The sequence below is a fragment of the Ranitomeya variabilis genome, chromosome 3 (assembly GCF_051348905.1).
Source record: "Ranitomeya variabilis isolate aRanVar5 chromosome 3, aRanVar5.hap1, whole genome shotgun sequence".
Lineage (NCBI taxonomy): Eukaryota > Metazoa > Chordata > Amphibia > Anura > Dendrobatidae > Ranitomeya > Ranitomeya variabilis.
This window is the reverse complement of record NC_135234.1, coordinates 632595300-632611167: the sequence shown is the minus strand read 5'-3', so window position 1 is coordinate 632611167 and position 15868 is coordinate 632595300. Positions and strand designations below refer to the sequence as shown.

The 15868-nt window shown below is 42.7% G+C and overlaps 1 protein-coding gene across 3 annotated transcripts in view; it reads right to left on the bottom strand.

Annotated features, from left to right (window-relative positions):
- The window catches only part of LOC143816750 (inactive dipeptidyl peptidase 10-like), a 503885-nt gene that overhangs the window by 321109 nt on the left and 166908 nt on the right, over positions 1 to 15868 (bottom strand). For all 3 annotated transcript variants that reach the window (XR_013223993.1, XM_077297511.1, XM_077297512.1), the window contains exon 4: positions 462 to 556. Coding sequence is in view for 2 of the 3 variants with exons in the window: in XM_077297511.1 (XP_077153626.1) it covers positions 462 to 556 (95 nt within the window). In the remaining variant the exon portion in view is untranslated. The remainder of the gene's footprint in view (positions 1 to 461; positions 557 to 15868) is intronic.

The following is a 15868-nucleotide window of genomic DNA, read 5'->3' as shown; positions in this document are numbered from 1 at the left end:
AAAATGGGCAGAGCTTGGAAGGGACAGGGGCACAACGAGGGTCTAAGAGCCATAAGTTTTACAACTTTCCTTCAATGGAGTTATCGTTTTGCGCGGCAAGCTGTAGATTTCATTGGTGCCATTTTGTTATACAAACAACTTATACAGTTATATTTAAAGATATGCCACATTCATGTAACATTGTGTAACAGCTTTAATTAATGCTACACATGATAAATCTTTCCCTAACAGCTTTAATTAATGCTACACATGATAAATCTTCCCCTAAGTATATTATGAATAAAGAAAACCATCTCTATATGTATCTGTTGTATACAGGTATCTCCATTACATTTATAAGGAGGTACACCGTACTTCTTACTGCTAGAATAATAACGCCCCTTAGTAATTAGTTGTGGACTCAGTTTTTGGTCTAGTGTTTGGATTTTTTTACATTGTAGCCGAGTTACCAATATACTCACATAGGTGATGTTACTCAGCAGTATGGTGGTCTTTTTTGTTTCCAAATTTTGATTAATCAAATTTCCATCTTGGGTTTCTTGAATAATTTCCGTGTCTAAGAAAATAAAAACAAAAGTCAGAAACTACTAGGGCATGATTTTTGGAATGTCTTATTTCAACATCTATCCATAATAGAAATAGTCTTTTGAGTTATGAAAATAACACCTTTTGTCAGCAATGTCCATAACCTGTCTTCTTAACCCCTTAACGACGACCAATACGCCTTTTAACGGGGGGCAGGTAAGGGGCTTTATTCCTCAGCGCCTCTATTCTTGATAACCAGCCTTGCTGAAAATGACAGCTGAGAGTTGCAGCCCCCAGCTGTCAGTTTTGCCTGACTGCCAGGAGGGTATGTCGTCTTCAAGGAGGGGGGGAGTGAGGGGGGGATGTTGGTTGGGTTTGGCCTTTGCCCCAGACTTAATAAAAAAAAGAAACGTTGCTCAGGTGCCCCCCCCCACATCCTGCCGCCCTAGGCACATGCCCTCACGTGCCTAGTGGCAAATATGGCCCTGCTGACTGGTTATCAAAAACACAGGAGAACCCACGCCATTTTTTAAAATTATTTATTTACAACGCAGGAGCCAGCTGATGAATACTCCCATTAGCCACTCCTGCTCTCATTGTTATTAACGGCAGCAGGCATCGGCTGATGGGAGCAGTAGTCCCATCAGCCGACACCAGTGACTGGAGGTAAACTTTATACCTCCGATCACAGCTGCAGGCTCATGCTGTCTTTTGGCAGTGTGGGAACCGTGGCTGTCTGTTTGGCAGTAATGATTTTACCGGCAATCAGAAGCAGTGTTTGCTGTGCTGTCATGCACATAACAGCGTGGCAAACACTGCGTGTTCGGGCCCCTTATTCAAGTGAATGGGGTCTGGGTAATATTCTGGTCCCCGAACCCCAATTTTTTTTAACTGTTCAGCTGAACCCACCGAACATCCAGGTGTCCGCCCATCTCTAGTTATTACCACATAAAGTGACAGTGGTAAGAATTGTGTAAAATTTGGCTTGGTCATTAAAATCAAAATTGGCTTGGTCACAAAGGGGTTAAGACTTATCTGCGTAGGCTTCATCAAATAATACATGTTGGTATTGGGGCCTCATCAGAGAAAAACTAACAAATACCACTTTTAAGCCAACATAATACCCCATACAAAACACAGGTAATTCTAGTAGCCAAACAATAAATAATACAGTACCATAGTCACACCTACATCAATATTAGCCAAACCAAAAATAAACAAAAGTCTACAAAAGTCTCTTGGAAGTAAGATAGTTTATTATCCCCTTCATGACCTAGCGATTTTCCGTTTTTGCGCTTTCATTTTTTCCTCCTCTTATTCCAAAAGCCATAACTTTTTCTTTTTCCATCCCCATAGCTGAATGAGGGCTTGCTTTCTGAGGGACAAGTTGTACTTCTGAATGACACCCTCCATTTTATCATGTGATGCACAGCAAAGAAGGAAAGAAATTTCAAGTAAGTTGAAATTACAAAAAAAGTGCAATTACAAAATTGTTGTTTGAGTTTTTTTTATTTACATGTTCACTATATGGTAAAATTGACCAGGCAATATGATTCTCTAGGTCAGTATGAGTATGTACAGGGTGGGCCATGTATATGGATACACCTAAATAAAAGGGGAATGATTGGTGATATCAATTTCCTGCTTGTGGCACATTAGTATATGGGAGGGGGAAAACTTTTCAAGATGGGTGGTGACCATGGCGGCCATTTTGAAGTCTGCCATTTTGGATCCAACTTTATTTTTTCCAATGGGAAGAGGGTCATGTGACACATCAAACGTATTGAGAATTTCACAAGAAAAACAATGGTATGCTTGGTTTTAACGTAACTTTATTCTTTCATTAGTTATTTGCAAGTTTCTCTTTGTTTACAGCCATTAACATGTCGCAGAGGTTAACACTTGAGGAGTGGATAGAAATTGTGTTGATGTCTGGTGAACGCAGTACCAGGGTCATTGCAGCAGATTTCAATGCAAGACACTCTACGCAAGAAAACTGTTGCTATTCCCATGTTATTTAGGTGTATCCATATAAATAGCCCACCCAAAAAAGTTTGTCTCATCACTGAACATAATGTTCTGTGTAAACTGAGGGTCCTGTTCCAATTTTTGTTTTGCCCGGTCTGCAAATTCAACGCGAAAATCTGGCATCAGTCGAACATCACTTCGGCGGATATTAGCTACTCACAAATGGCACCCTTACAAAATCTAGCTGCTGCAGCATCTCAACGAGGATGACCCAGATCGATATCACGAGGTGATGTCACCAACCATTACCATTTTATTTAGGTTGACCCAGATCGATATCACCAGTTGATGTCACCAACCATTCCCATTTTATTTAGGTTGACCCAGATCGATATCACCAGTTGATGTCACTCACCAACCATTCCCATTTTTTTGGGGTATCCATATACATGGCCCACCCTGTAGATACCAAACATGTATAGTTTTTTATTTAAAAGGTGAAGAAAGTTTGAAAAGTTGTAAGAAAAATGTTTTTGCTTGTGTTGTCATATTCCAAGACCCGTATTTTCATTTTTCGGGATCTGGGGCTGGGTGACAGATTAATTTTTGCCCCTGAGCTGCTATTTTTATTGATACCATTTTGGGGAATATACAATCTTTTGATTGCCTGTTATTGCATTTTATTGCAATGTTGCGGCAGACAAAAAAAACGTAATAATGGGGTTTTGACTTTTTTTTCTTGTTATGGAGTTTACCGATTGGATTAATTTATTTTATATTTTGATTTTGATAAATCTGAATTTTACAAATATGTTTTTTTTTTATTGTTTTATTTTTAATGGAGCAAAGGGAGGATTATTTGAACTTTATTTTATTATTTTCCATATTTTTAACCCCTTTACAACCATGGATGTATCCATACATCTAGGTCAGTAAGTATTTACCGACCTTGAGCATATGGATATGGCCAGGCGACTTTGAGCTCACAGGAGCTGTGAGCGTGATCGCAGTGATTCTGCTGACACCAGTCACTCACTGCTGGAAGTGGTGCCCGCACTGCTCCCGGTACTTTAACTCTCTAAATGCTGTGATTAATATCAATCATAGCATTTAGAAGGCAGAAAGAGGGAGAGAACCCCTTCTCCCCAACCATCGGTGCCCCCCATGTCGCCATGGTGACCGGATGTTGTCACCAGGCTCTAGCAAGTTAGTTACATCATGCACAGTGCATGATTTAACTAACTTGTGTCTACAGCACTGACAGGTTATACAGTCCTGCTCATCATTATTGGCACCCATGAAAGTTTTTTTTATAGGGCACTCATGTTAAATACAAAAAAGCAAATGATAAACAATGATTTAAAACAAAAAAACTATGATATTGAAAAAATAGAAAAAAACTAAAGCTTGCTGAGTGTCAGGACTCTGAAGATTTTTTATTACCTTTTGCGCATATACCTTTTGCCCTTTTCCAAGATGGCGTCTTTGGTCTCATGTGCACTGTGTCTTCCTGCTATAAAACTCCACCCCAGCCTTCAGTCTGTGCTAGAGTATTCTGCCTTGCATCCAGCTCCTGACCTCTGGTTACTCCCTGGCTATAAACCTGCTCCTGTGAACTTGTGGGGTTATCCTGCTACTCTGCTCTGAGTTCCTGCTGCATACACCAGTTCCAGTAATCCTCCTTCATCTGCTGCTCGTGTTTACTTCCATCTGCATTTGCTGGACATGTAAGCTGTTGCTGCTCTGCAAGAACCTGAGACTATTACCCAGGCCTCCCTGGTTGAGCTAAGATATTATTTGAACTGCCTTATACGCATATCTATCTGTGTTTTGGACTAAGCAAGGACTTATTCATGTCAACTATCCTCAAGAATAATTGCGCTTCATAGACTTTCTGTGTGATTGCCTTTTCCTCTGAAGTTTCCTATAGACTGCTAAGCTGCATTTAATATTTACTCCAAGTGTTGTGGACTTGAGTTTCTCTCTGCACCTGTTTGAATCACCGTGTGATAATTTAGACTTTACCACTTATAAAACTGTGTCCTGTAGTTGTCTTGTTCCACTCAAAGAGTCTCCTGAGTTATCCCCTATAATTATTACAGGATACTCTAGCCTAAAAAAAAAAAAAAAGGAGACTGCTGGAACAATGACTGCAGGAAGCAGACTAGAGCAGGTGTTTTCCATAATTAGATCACTGCAGAAAGATGTGGAAGGTCTGCAAAAGAAGTTTGGAAGCTTTGAACACAATCACCAAGTGTTTGGACAGACTTTGCAGGACTTAAGCACCCGCATGGCAGCCCAGGAAAACAAACTTGCTGGCATAGAGTCCCAGTATGGACGGGCTTTTCAGGACATAAGCACGCAAATAGCTGCACAAGCGACTTTTCCCTCTGGGCAACCGCCACCAGCTAGCCCACCTAAGTTGCCCTCATTCAGATTTAATGGTGATCGCGACAAATTTCGTGGCTTTGTGAATCAATGTATGCTATATTTTGATGTTCATGCTGACCATTTTCCTAATGATAGATCCAAAGTTTTGTGTGTAATAATGCTGCTGACCGCACGAGCGTTCGCCTGGGCGAATCCGATCATTGAGTCTCGTGACCCACGGTTAAATAACTTGGATGATTTCTTGGCCGCTATGGCATTAATGTTTGATGATCCTAATCACCGTGCAAGCACTGAATCTGCTTTATTGTCTTTACGCCAGGCAAAACGTTCTGTTATTGAGTATGCTACTGAATTCAGGAGATTAGCAGCAGATACCAATTGGGAGAGTTATGCACAATTGCCTATTTTTAAAAGGGGTCTGTCTAGTATTTTAAAAGATGAACTAGCTCGCTCTGAGTCACCACAAGAGCTAGAGACATTTATACAGCATTGTGTGCGCATTGACATTCGCCTTACTGAGCGTAGGCAGGAGAAGTTTGCTGCATATAACCATATTTTTAACTTTTCCCTTCCTTCCAAACAGCCTGCAGGTAAAACATCTCGGGAGGTGGAGGAGGTGCCCATGCAAATTGATTCCGTTCAGAGGCGCGAGATCAATGAGCGCCGGGAGCATCGCCTTCGTGAAAGTCTATGTTTCTACTGCGGCCAGTCTGACCACTTCTTGATCAATTGTCCTAAGTGTCCTAGACGGCCTAACAAGGTGCTAGCAGCAGTAGGGGAGTATGACAACTATGATGAATCTGACATCTCTGAATGTAGCCTGCCTTTAAACGCTGTATTCCATTCACTTTCTATGACTTCACCCCCCCCAAGGAGATTAAGGAAAAGAACTCTCACTGTTCTCTCCCTATTAAGATCCTGTGTTCAGGACAGTGGATTTCCAGTGCAGCTACGATTCACTCTGGTGCAGGTGGCAAATTCATGGATATCGCATTTGCCAAGGAACATGGTACTGAAATTCAGCAAAGAGCCTCTCCAATTACCATGGAAACAGTGGATGGGTCACCTTTAATCTCTGGGCCTGTGGATCAGGAGACCGTACTCTTTGAAATTTTGTTGGAGCCTAATCATCAGGAGCAACTTTCTTTCTTGCTAATTTCTTCTCCTCATTTTCCTGTGATTTTAGGCATTCCTTGGTTGCGTTCTCAGAACCCAATTATCAACTGGGAGACCAAGGAGATTATCTTTCCAACAAGGAGCAACTCAGCGTTAACAGAAGCCGTCCACGAGTCCACGGCTACGGAACCACATGTACAGGTATATTCTTTATCTCCAGCATATAAAGAGTTCTCTGACATCTGTGACAAGAAGAATGCAGATCAGCTTCCTCCACACAGGCATTATGACTGTCCCATTGAGTTGCTTCCTGGGGCAGCTATTCCTTTTGGTAACGTATACCCTTTGGCGGCACCTGAGCTTCAAGCCTTAAAGGAGTATATTGATGAAAATCTGGCCAAAGGCTTCATACATCCTTCTTCCTCACCAGCAGGGGCACCTATCTTTTTTGTAAAGAAGAAGGATGGGACCCTGAGACCCTGTGTTGACTATCGGGAACTCAATAAGTTAACCGTACGAAACCGTTACCCTTTGCCTCTGATTCCTGAATTACTGGAAAGAGTCTGCCATGCTAAGGTGTTCTCTAAACTGGATCTTCGTGGGGCTTATAATTTGGTGCGTATTCGTCCAGGGGATGAGTGGAAGACAGCATTCAGATGCCGGTATGGACACTTTGAATCTCTTGTGATGCCCTTCGGGCTTTGTAACACCCCTGCAACGTTTCAACACCTTGCTAATGACATTTTCAGAGATTTGTTGGACCAGTTTGTAGTGATCTATTTGGACGATATACTAATCTTTTCTGACTCTCTACAGGAACATGAAGAACATGTCAAAACTGTTTTAAGACGTCTGAAAGAGAACCATCTGTATATTAAGCCGGAGAAATGCGAGTTCCATCGTTCTGAGATATAGTTCTTAGGTTATATCATCTCTCCCAAGGGACTGAACATGGAATCTGGTAAGATTCAGGCTATCCTTGACTGGCCGGTACCCAAGAACGTTAATGAGGTCCAACGTTTTATTGGTTTTGCAAATTTCTACAGACGCTTCATTCGATATTTTTCTGATATTGTCCGTCCCATTACTTCCTTGACAAAGAAGGAAAAGCCCTTTAAGTGGTCATCACAGGCTAAAGAAGCTTTTGATCAGCTTAAGATCTGTTTCACATCAGCACCGCTGTTGATACACCCAGATCCAACACTTCTTTCATTGTGGAGGTGGACGCTTCTGATAATGCTTTGGGGGCTATTCTCTCCCAAAGAACTGGAGAGAAGGGTCTGCTACATCCTTGTGCTTTCTTTTCCTGTAGACTAACCTAAGCAGAGAAGAATTACGACGTGGGAGACAAGGAATTGCTGGCTATTATTGCGGCTTTCAAAGAATGGAGGCATCATCTGCAAGGAGCTGCACAACAGATCATAGTGCTAACTGACCATCGCAATTTAGAGTTCCTTAGATCCGCTAGATGTCTTTCTCCTCGTCAGGCTCATTGGAACTTATTTTTAAATCAATTTAACTTTGTTATCTCGTACCGTCCAGGTTCTCGTAATGGGAAGGCTGATGCTTTATCCCGAATCCATGCTGCGGATTCCGTACCTGGAGCCCCGTCCAAGACCATTCTATCTGATGCCAATTTCATCGGAGTTATCCATGATCAGGACTTGTGGAAGGAGTGCAGGGAGGCCTATGACGGTGATGTATTTCTGGCCAACCCACCTGTGGATATTAATCTTGTCTTTAAGGGTGGCATGTGGTTCAGAGATCGACGTATCTACGTCCCTGAGGTCATCCGTCTGCAGATCCTCAAGTTGGTACATGACTCCAAGTTGGCTGGTCACAGGGGGGTACAGAAGACACAAGAGTTCCTGAGCCAATTCTTCTGGTGGCAACTTGCCTGAAGGATACCAAGGACTATGTTCTCTCTTGCGAGGTATGTGCTCGTTACAAGACTCCTCATGTGGCACCTACGGGTCTTCTACAACCATTACCTGTTCCGTCCCGCCCTTGAGGATCTATATCAATGGACTTTATTGTGGAGCTGCCTACATCGGGGGGCATGAATACAATCATGGTGGTAGTTGATCGCCTGACTAAAGCTGCTCATTTTGTTCCGTGCACCGGCCTCCCCTCAGCTACAGATACAGTGAACTTGGTTATAAAGAATGTCTTTCGGTTGCATGGGGTTCCGGATGAGATCATCTCTGACCGTGGAGTGCAGTTCACTTCAAGATTCTGGAAGGGGTTTTGCTCTGCACTCAATATTAATGTCTGTCTCTCTTCCGCTTACCATCCCCAGACAAATGGTCAGACTGAGCGTACCAACCAGACGCTGGAACAATATCTAAGATGCTATGTCAGCCATCTCCAGGATGATTGGTTGGAGTTGCTGCCGTTAGCCGAATTTTCATATAACAATTCTCAGAGCGCCTCCACTAAATTTACACCTTTCTTTGCCAATCTGGGTTATCATCCGTGTATCTTACCTAGGTCTTCAATTAATTCTCCGGTTCCGGCAGTGGAGGAAAGGCTGACTGCGATGAGGCAAAATCTTTAGGTTCTGAAGGAATCCCTGACCACAGCTCAAGAACGTTATAAGAGATCGGCTGATAGATTCCGTAAACCTGCACCCATGTTCAAGGTAGGAGATTCCGTGTGGTTAGCAACTAAGAATCTGAAGTTAAACGTTCCTTCAGAAAAACTTGGACAGAAATTCATTGGCCCTTTCAAGATCAACGGTATTGTGAGCTCTGTGGCCTGCTGGCTGAAGCTGCCTAGGACTATGAAGGTACACCCAGTTTTTCATGTATCTTTACTAAAGCCTGTATCTCCTAATACCTCCCAGGGACATGTTGTGCCACCTCCGCAGCCTGTGGTGATTGATGGGCAAGAACAATTTGTGGTGGAGGAAATTGTTGATTCCAGGATTCGCAGGAATCGGCTCCAATATCTGATAAGATGGCAGGGATATCCCCCTGAGGAAGACTCTTGGGAACCTATGGAAACATCAATGCCCAACAGAAGATTTCTCGTTTTCATCAGAGATTGCCTGAGAAACCAGGTCCAGGATCGTCCTGAGGCTGCTTCTAAGGAGGGAGTAATGTCAGGACTCTGAACATTTTTTTATTACCTTTTGTGATTACTGCCCTTTTCCAAGATGGCGTCTTTGGTCTCATGTGCACTGTGTCTTCCTGCTATAAAACTCCACCCCAGTCTTCAGTCTGTGCTAGAGTATTCTGCCTTGCATCCAGCTCCTGACCTCTGGTTACTCCCTGGCTATATACCTGCTCCCGTGAACCTGTGGGGTTATCCTGCTACTCTGCTCTGAGTTCCTGCTGCATACACCAGTTCCAGTAATCCTCCTTCATCTGCTGCTCGTGTTTACTTCCATCTGCATTTGCTGGACATGTAAGCTGTTACTGCTCTGCAAGAACCTGAGACTATTACCCAGGCCTCCCTGGTTGAGCTAAGATATTATTTGAACTGCCTTATAAGCATATCTATCTGTGTATTGGACTAAGCAAGGACTTATTCGTGTCAACTATCCTCAAGAATAATTGTGCTTCATAGACTTTCTGTGTGATTGCCTTTTCCTCTGAAGTTTCCTATAGACTGCTAAGCTGTATTTAATATTTACTCCAAGTGTTGTGGACTTGAGTTTCTCTCTGCACCTGTTTGAATCACCGTGTGATAATATAGACTTTACCACTTATAAAACTGTGTCCTGTAGTTGTCTTGTTCCACGCAAAGAGTCTCGTGAATTATCCCCTATAATTATTACACTGAGGCACTGGCATTGGCAACCTTTACATTAAATTTGTATGGAAACACATTTTGACTCGCCTGTGGCAAATCACAAATGAGAATCACCTGTGATTAATTGTCGGTGCCCATGTGACATGAATTAGCCAATGACTGATGACTTCAGTGTTTTAAAAAGCCACATAGTAGACCCTGTTCCTTTGTCAAAATGGTGACGATAGAGGAGCTGTCAGAGGACATCAGAACTGGTATTATTACCAAACACAAGACTTCAAAAGGGTATAAGGCCATCTCCAAAGACCTTGGTATCCCAGTTTCAATAGTGCGCAATGTTATTAAGAACTTTGCCAAGGATGGTACCGTCAAGAACCTCCCTGGACGTGGGGGAAAGAGGGAAATTGACAAAAGATTATTCAAAGGTTGGTGCGAATGGTGGAATAAACACCATGTTAAACATCCAAAGACCTGAAGGCCAACTTAAAATAGTCTTGGGTCACGGTTTCAACAAGTACCATACACTGCACACTAAACCAAGCAGAACTTTATGGGCGAAGGCCAAAGAAGAAACCATTGCAGAAAAAAAGACATAAACTTGAATGACTGATCTTGACAAAGAGTACCTTGACAAACCACAATCCTTCTCGAAAAATGTTCTGTGTGATAGATGTAACAAAAATAGGGCTTTTTGGCAAAGCAAAGAGACAGTTTGTTTACAGATGGTGCAATGAAGCTTATAAGGAACAGAACACCCTACCAACAGTTAAGCATGGTGGAGGATCCATAATGCTATGGGATTGATTTGCTGCATCTGGAACTTGAGGTGCACAGGAATCATGAAAACAGAGAATTATCAAGAGATTTTAGAGTGAAATGTCCTACCCAGTGTAAGAACACTTGGTTTGAGTCAAAGATTATTCCAGCCAATTTTGCATTCAAAAAGTCAAATGGCTCTCCTTCCCTTCTGAACCCTGTCCACTGGTGAGCGGCGCTTGCACAGATTAAGAGCATCACTTGCCAATAAATGCTACTGTGCATGCTCTGCTGCCATTTTGCAAAAACATTTTAGCTCCAGCAAAATGTTGGCGGCTCATACGCAGTAGCATCTATCGGCAAGTAGTAGATGCTACTGATCATGCACACCGACCTGTCATTTAAGCCCAGAGGGATGACAATGAGGCCAGAGCACCAAAAAAAGACCACCCACAGGCACGCCACAGAGCACAAGAATCTCATTAAATGAAAATTGCAAACAAAGATTAAGCAACAACCAGACAGATTTCTTCAGGTATAATTTTAATCAGTGTAACAGCGCCAACCTGACAACGCCTGTAGTTTACTTAGCAAAATCCTGATGACAGGTTCGCTTTAAGCTACTAGCATTAAAGAGTCTAAAAGCTTAGCAGAAAGTAAACCATTAGTCATTCTATGTGGGGGAATAGGTTACACGACTGGGCTGTGAACAGTCATATATCAAATATGTCACAGACAGTGGATAAGCGTGAAAAAAGCTGATATCAGCAGAACTGTGATTTCCACTATACGTTGGATTTTAGACACAGATGATGCTATCCTTTCACCTGTCACCTGCAATCCTGGTGAGGGACATTCACCTCACTACCAGCCAATGATGTGTAATACTGGTTTACATAATGTTAAAATAATGCCGCATAAAAGGACCTGAAAATCTGGAGATATTGCTAATTATTTGTCAATGTGAATATTTATTGTTTTAAGAAAAAAAAGTATTAATCTACATGAACTTTAATGGATACATAGTTCATATGGTGCAAATAATACACAGATGCATCAAGTCCAACTTCCTTTATTTCTATTGTGCAGACTCAAGGAAGGAAAATGATGCAGGGGATGTATCTCATTTTAGCAAAATTCCTTCCCAACTCTAAATATGGCAATCAGAATTAATTCGTCGATGAATGACCTATCTTCAGAGACCTAGTACCAAGATTCGAGGCTTAGCTAGGTTTCAGCATAGAGAAGGGGTGAAACACATCTCTGAGTGGGCCCCTAAGCAGATAGCCATGCTTATAACCATGAAGACGCTCTCTAAACGTCGGTATAGGGGAACCCCAGCAGATGACAGCGCTGTTACTGAAAATAAATCTCTACACAAAGACCCGCACCGATATTACCACCATATGGTGACATATAGTTGTAGATACCAATCCTGCAGGATATATACGATATTACAGTACAGTTATAGATAGTGACTTTCATATGATGTTCTAACTAATGGAGTAATTTACATTTCCTGTCTTTCCTCTCGACCCAGACTGACATGACAACTTCTTCCAGTCACGACTTGTGTGCTGTCCAGCTATCTTCCTCTGAGTTTATAACTATTACAAAGACTTATGCATAATATTTTAATTCCATTATTATGATGGTTGTGTGGTGTTTGTTCTCCTTTGGGGCTATCTACTGGCCATTTCTATAATACATACTCCTGTATTGTACCTTTAACTTCCATCATGCCTCTCTCTCTTTCTGTAACTCCTTCTATCTTCTTTCCTCACACCTTTCTTTCTAGCCAGTGCCATTGTGGCAGAAACCTGCATCAGAGCTAGAAAGAGGACTCTCCTGTTATCTATGTCTTCTATCTTCCAACCTCTATCTTCTACATCATCCTCATCCCTTTATCTTCTCTGACATCTCAACCTCATCTTCCTTCCTGGATCATTCATGTGCCGCTGATCAGGCTTGTACAAAGATCCGTGGTCACATCCTTCATACACTTCTTACCTACGTATATCTGTGGCAGAATATCTCGTCTGCAGAATTTACAACAAAGACTGTTACTGGACTTGCTATGTAACACAAAAGCTCTATTGACCCATATAACAACACTGTGCCGCTTACAAAGTATAATGCTTCTTTGGTGCCCTCTTGATAGTGAAATTGCCCCCTAGAAAATATTTATGCCCATGGAAGAGCCCTTGAAAACATTTTGCCACCTAGAAAGTAATAACGCCCCCTGTGTGCCCCTTTGATACTCACAATACACTGAGTGCCGTTAAAACATTAATGCTTTTTAAAAGCAACTTAATATTTAACAATGTACCATTAATCCCCTATGTACAGTAATAATGTCCCAAGGCCCTACCATGTACAATAATAATGTCCTCTGAGTACCCACAAGTGCAGTAGTAATGTCCCCTTATGTACAGCTCCCATATACACAGTATGATGCCCCCCACAGCTCTCCGTATACATAGTGTTTTCCCCCACAACTCCTTTTTGAATAGTTTGATGTCCCAATAGCTCCCTTTTATACAGTATGATTGGTCCACAGATCCCCTATACACAGCTTTCATATACACAGTATAATGTCCTCACAGGTCACTACACACGGTATGATGACCCCCACGGCTCCCTATATGCAGTATAACAGTCATCAAAGACCCCTATAAATAGGATAATGTCCTCCGCTGTTTATGATGGCTGTTATGATCAGGTGGCCTAGGAGCAGCATGAGATGTACTCTGGAGAAGGTGGCACCTGTACTGACCGCAGACCCTGAACTTAACACCGCAACTAGAAGTAGCCGTGGAATGTACCTAACACTCCCTAGACATCTCGACACAGCCGGAGGACTAAATACCCCTAGAGATAGAAGAGGGAAAACTATCTTGCCTCAGAGAAAATCCCCAAAGGATAGACAGCCCCCCACAAATATTGACTGTGAGAGGAGAGGGAAATAACATACGCAGACTGAAATCAGGATTTAGCAAAGGAGGCCACTTCTAGCTAAATAGAAAGGATAGGACAGAGTACTATGCGGTCAGTATTAAAACACTAGAAAATATCCACCACAGAAAATACAAAATCTCCACAACTAACTAAAGATATGGAGTGTATATCTGCATCTCCAGAGATACCAGCTTGGCTGAACAAATCCTTATGCAGACCAAGCTGGACAAGACAAAACATGGAAAAGAACTGAACAATAAGGCCCACAGCATGTGGACTGCAAAAAACAAGGCCAGAACTTATCTTTGTTGAAATGAACAGCAAAGCAGGAGAGACCAGGCAGGGATGTGAATCCTCCAGGAACAATGGACAACTGGCACTGACTAAAGGGTCAAGCAAGACTAAATAGCCCAGTCAGAGTTGCAATAAGTGGACACACCTGATAAATGCCGGGATCCAAAGACAGCAGCGCTACCACTTATAACCACCGGAGGGAGCCCAAGAGCAGAATTCACAACAGTACCCCCCCTTGAGGAGGGGTCACCGAACCCTCACCAGAGCCCCCAGGCCGATCAGGACGAGCCAAATGAAAGGCACGAACCAAATCGTCAGCATGAACATCGGAGGCAACAACCCAAGAATTATCCTCCTGGCCATAACCCTTCCATTTGACAAGATACTGAAGCTTCCTGCATCATAGAAAAAATAGGTTGGCGCACCACAATGATATCAAATAAATATATACTGGGGGTGCAAAACAATGGCTAATACGCAGAGCAGATAATAAACAAGAAAAAGAGAGCCATTATACTGTATGCACACCACCAGAAGTTATAATGAATCAAACAAGCTTTATTGGTAACATATATAAAAACAATTAAAACCATACATACAAAACTCCCTCCATATACGTGTGCCCAACACTGCCCAATACACAATATTCATACATCAAATATGGCAGATAATCAAATAGTATACACATATAAATAATTACTGGCAAAAGCCGCCCTGTCCTGATCAGCAAAAGATATATCTGTCGATAGCAAAACTCTGTCAGGCTGCAGGATACTGAAGCTTCCGCCTCGAAAAACGAGAATCCAAAATCTTCTCAACCACATACTCCAACTCCCCATCAATCAACGCCGGGGCAGGAGGATCAACAGAGGGAACAACGGGCACCACATATTTCCGCAACAAAGATCTATGAAAAACATTATGGATGGAAAAAGAGGCTGGAAGGGCCAACCGAAAAGACACTGGATTGATAATCTCAGAAATCCTATAAGGACCAATAAACCGAGGCTTGAACTTAGGGGAAGAAACCTTCATAGGAACATGACGGGAAGTCAACCAGACCAAATCCCCAACCCGAAGCCGGGAACCCACACACCGACGACGGTTAGCAAAACGCTGAGCCTCCTCCTGAGACAACACCAAATTGTCCACAACATGAGCCCAAATTTGCTGCAACCTGTCAACCACAGAGTCCACCCCAGGACAATCAGAAGGCTCAACCTGCCCTGAAGAAAAACGAGGATGAAAACCAGAATTACAAAAGAAGGGTGAAACCAAGGTAGCAGAACTAGCCCGATTATTAAGGGCAAACTTGGCCAATGGCAAAAAAGCCACCCAATCATCCTGATCAGCAGACACAAAGCATCTCAAATAAGTTTCCAAAGTCTGGTTAGTTCACTCAGTTTGGCCATTTGTCTGAGGATGAAATGCGGAAGAAAAAGACAAATCAATGCCCAGCCTAGCAAAAAAGGCCCGCCAAAACCTAGAAACAAACTGGGAACCTCTATCGGACACAATATTCTCCGGAATGCCATGCAAACGAACCACATGCTGGAAAAACAATGGAACCAAATCAGAAGAGGAAGGCAATTTAGGCAAAGGTACCAAATGAACCATCTTAAAAAACCGGTCACAAACCACCCAGATAACCGACATCCTCTGGGAAACCAGAAGATCTGAAATAAAATCCATAGAAATATGCGTCCAAGGCCTCTCAGGGAGCGGCAAAGGCAAAAGCAACCCACTAGCGCGGGAACAGCAAGGCTTGGCCCGCGCACAAGTCCCACAGGACTGCACAAAAGAACGCACATCCCGTGACAAAGAAGGCCACCAAAAGGACCTACCAACCAAATCTCTGGTACCAAAAATCCCAGGATGGCCAGCCAACACAGAACAATGAACCTCAGAAATCACTTTACTAGTCCATCTGTCAGGAACAAACAGTTTCCCCACAGGACAGCGGTCAGGTTTATCAGCCTGAAATTCCTGAAGTAAAGGCACAGATGATTGGCCTCGGGGAGACCAAAACATCCAACACCGCGGAGACACCATCACGTGTTTCTCAACGCAGTGATCCAGAACACTGCCCCCATCCCTTATGGGA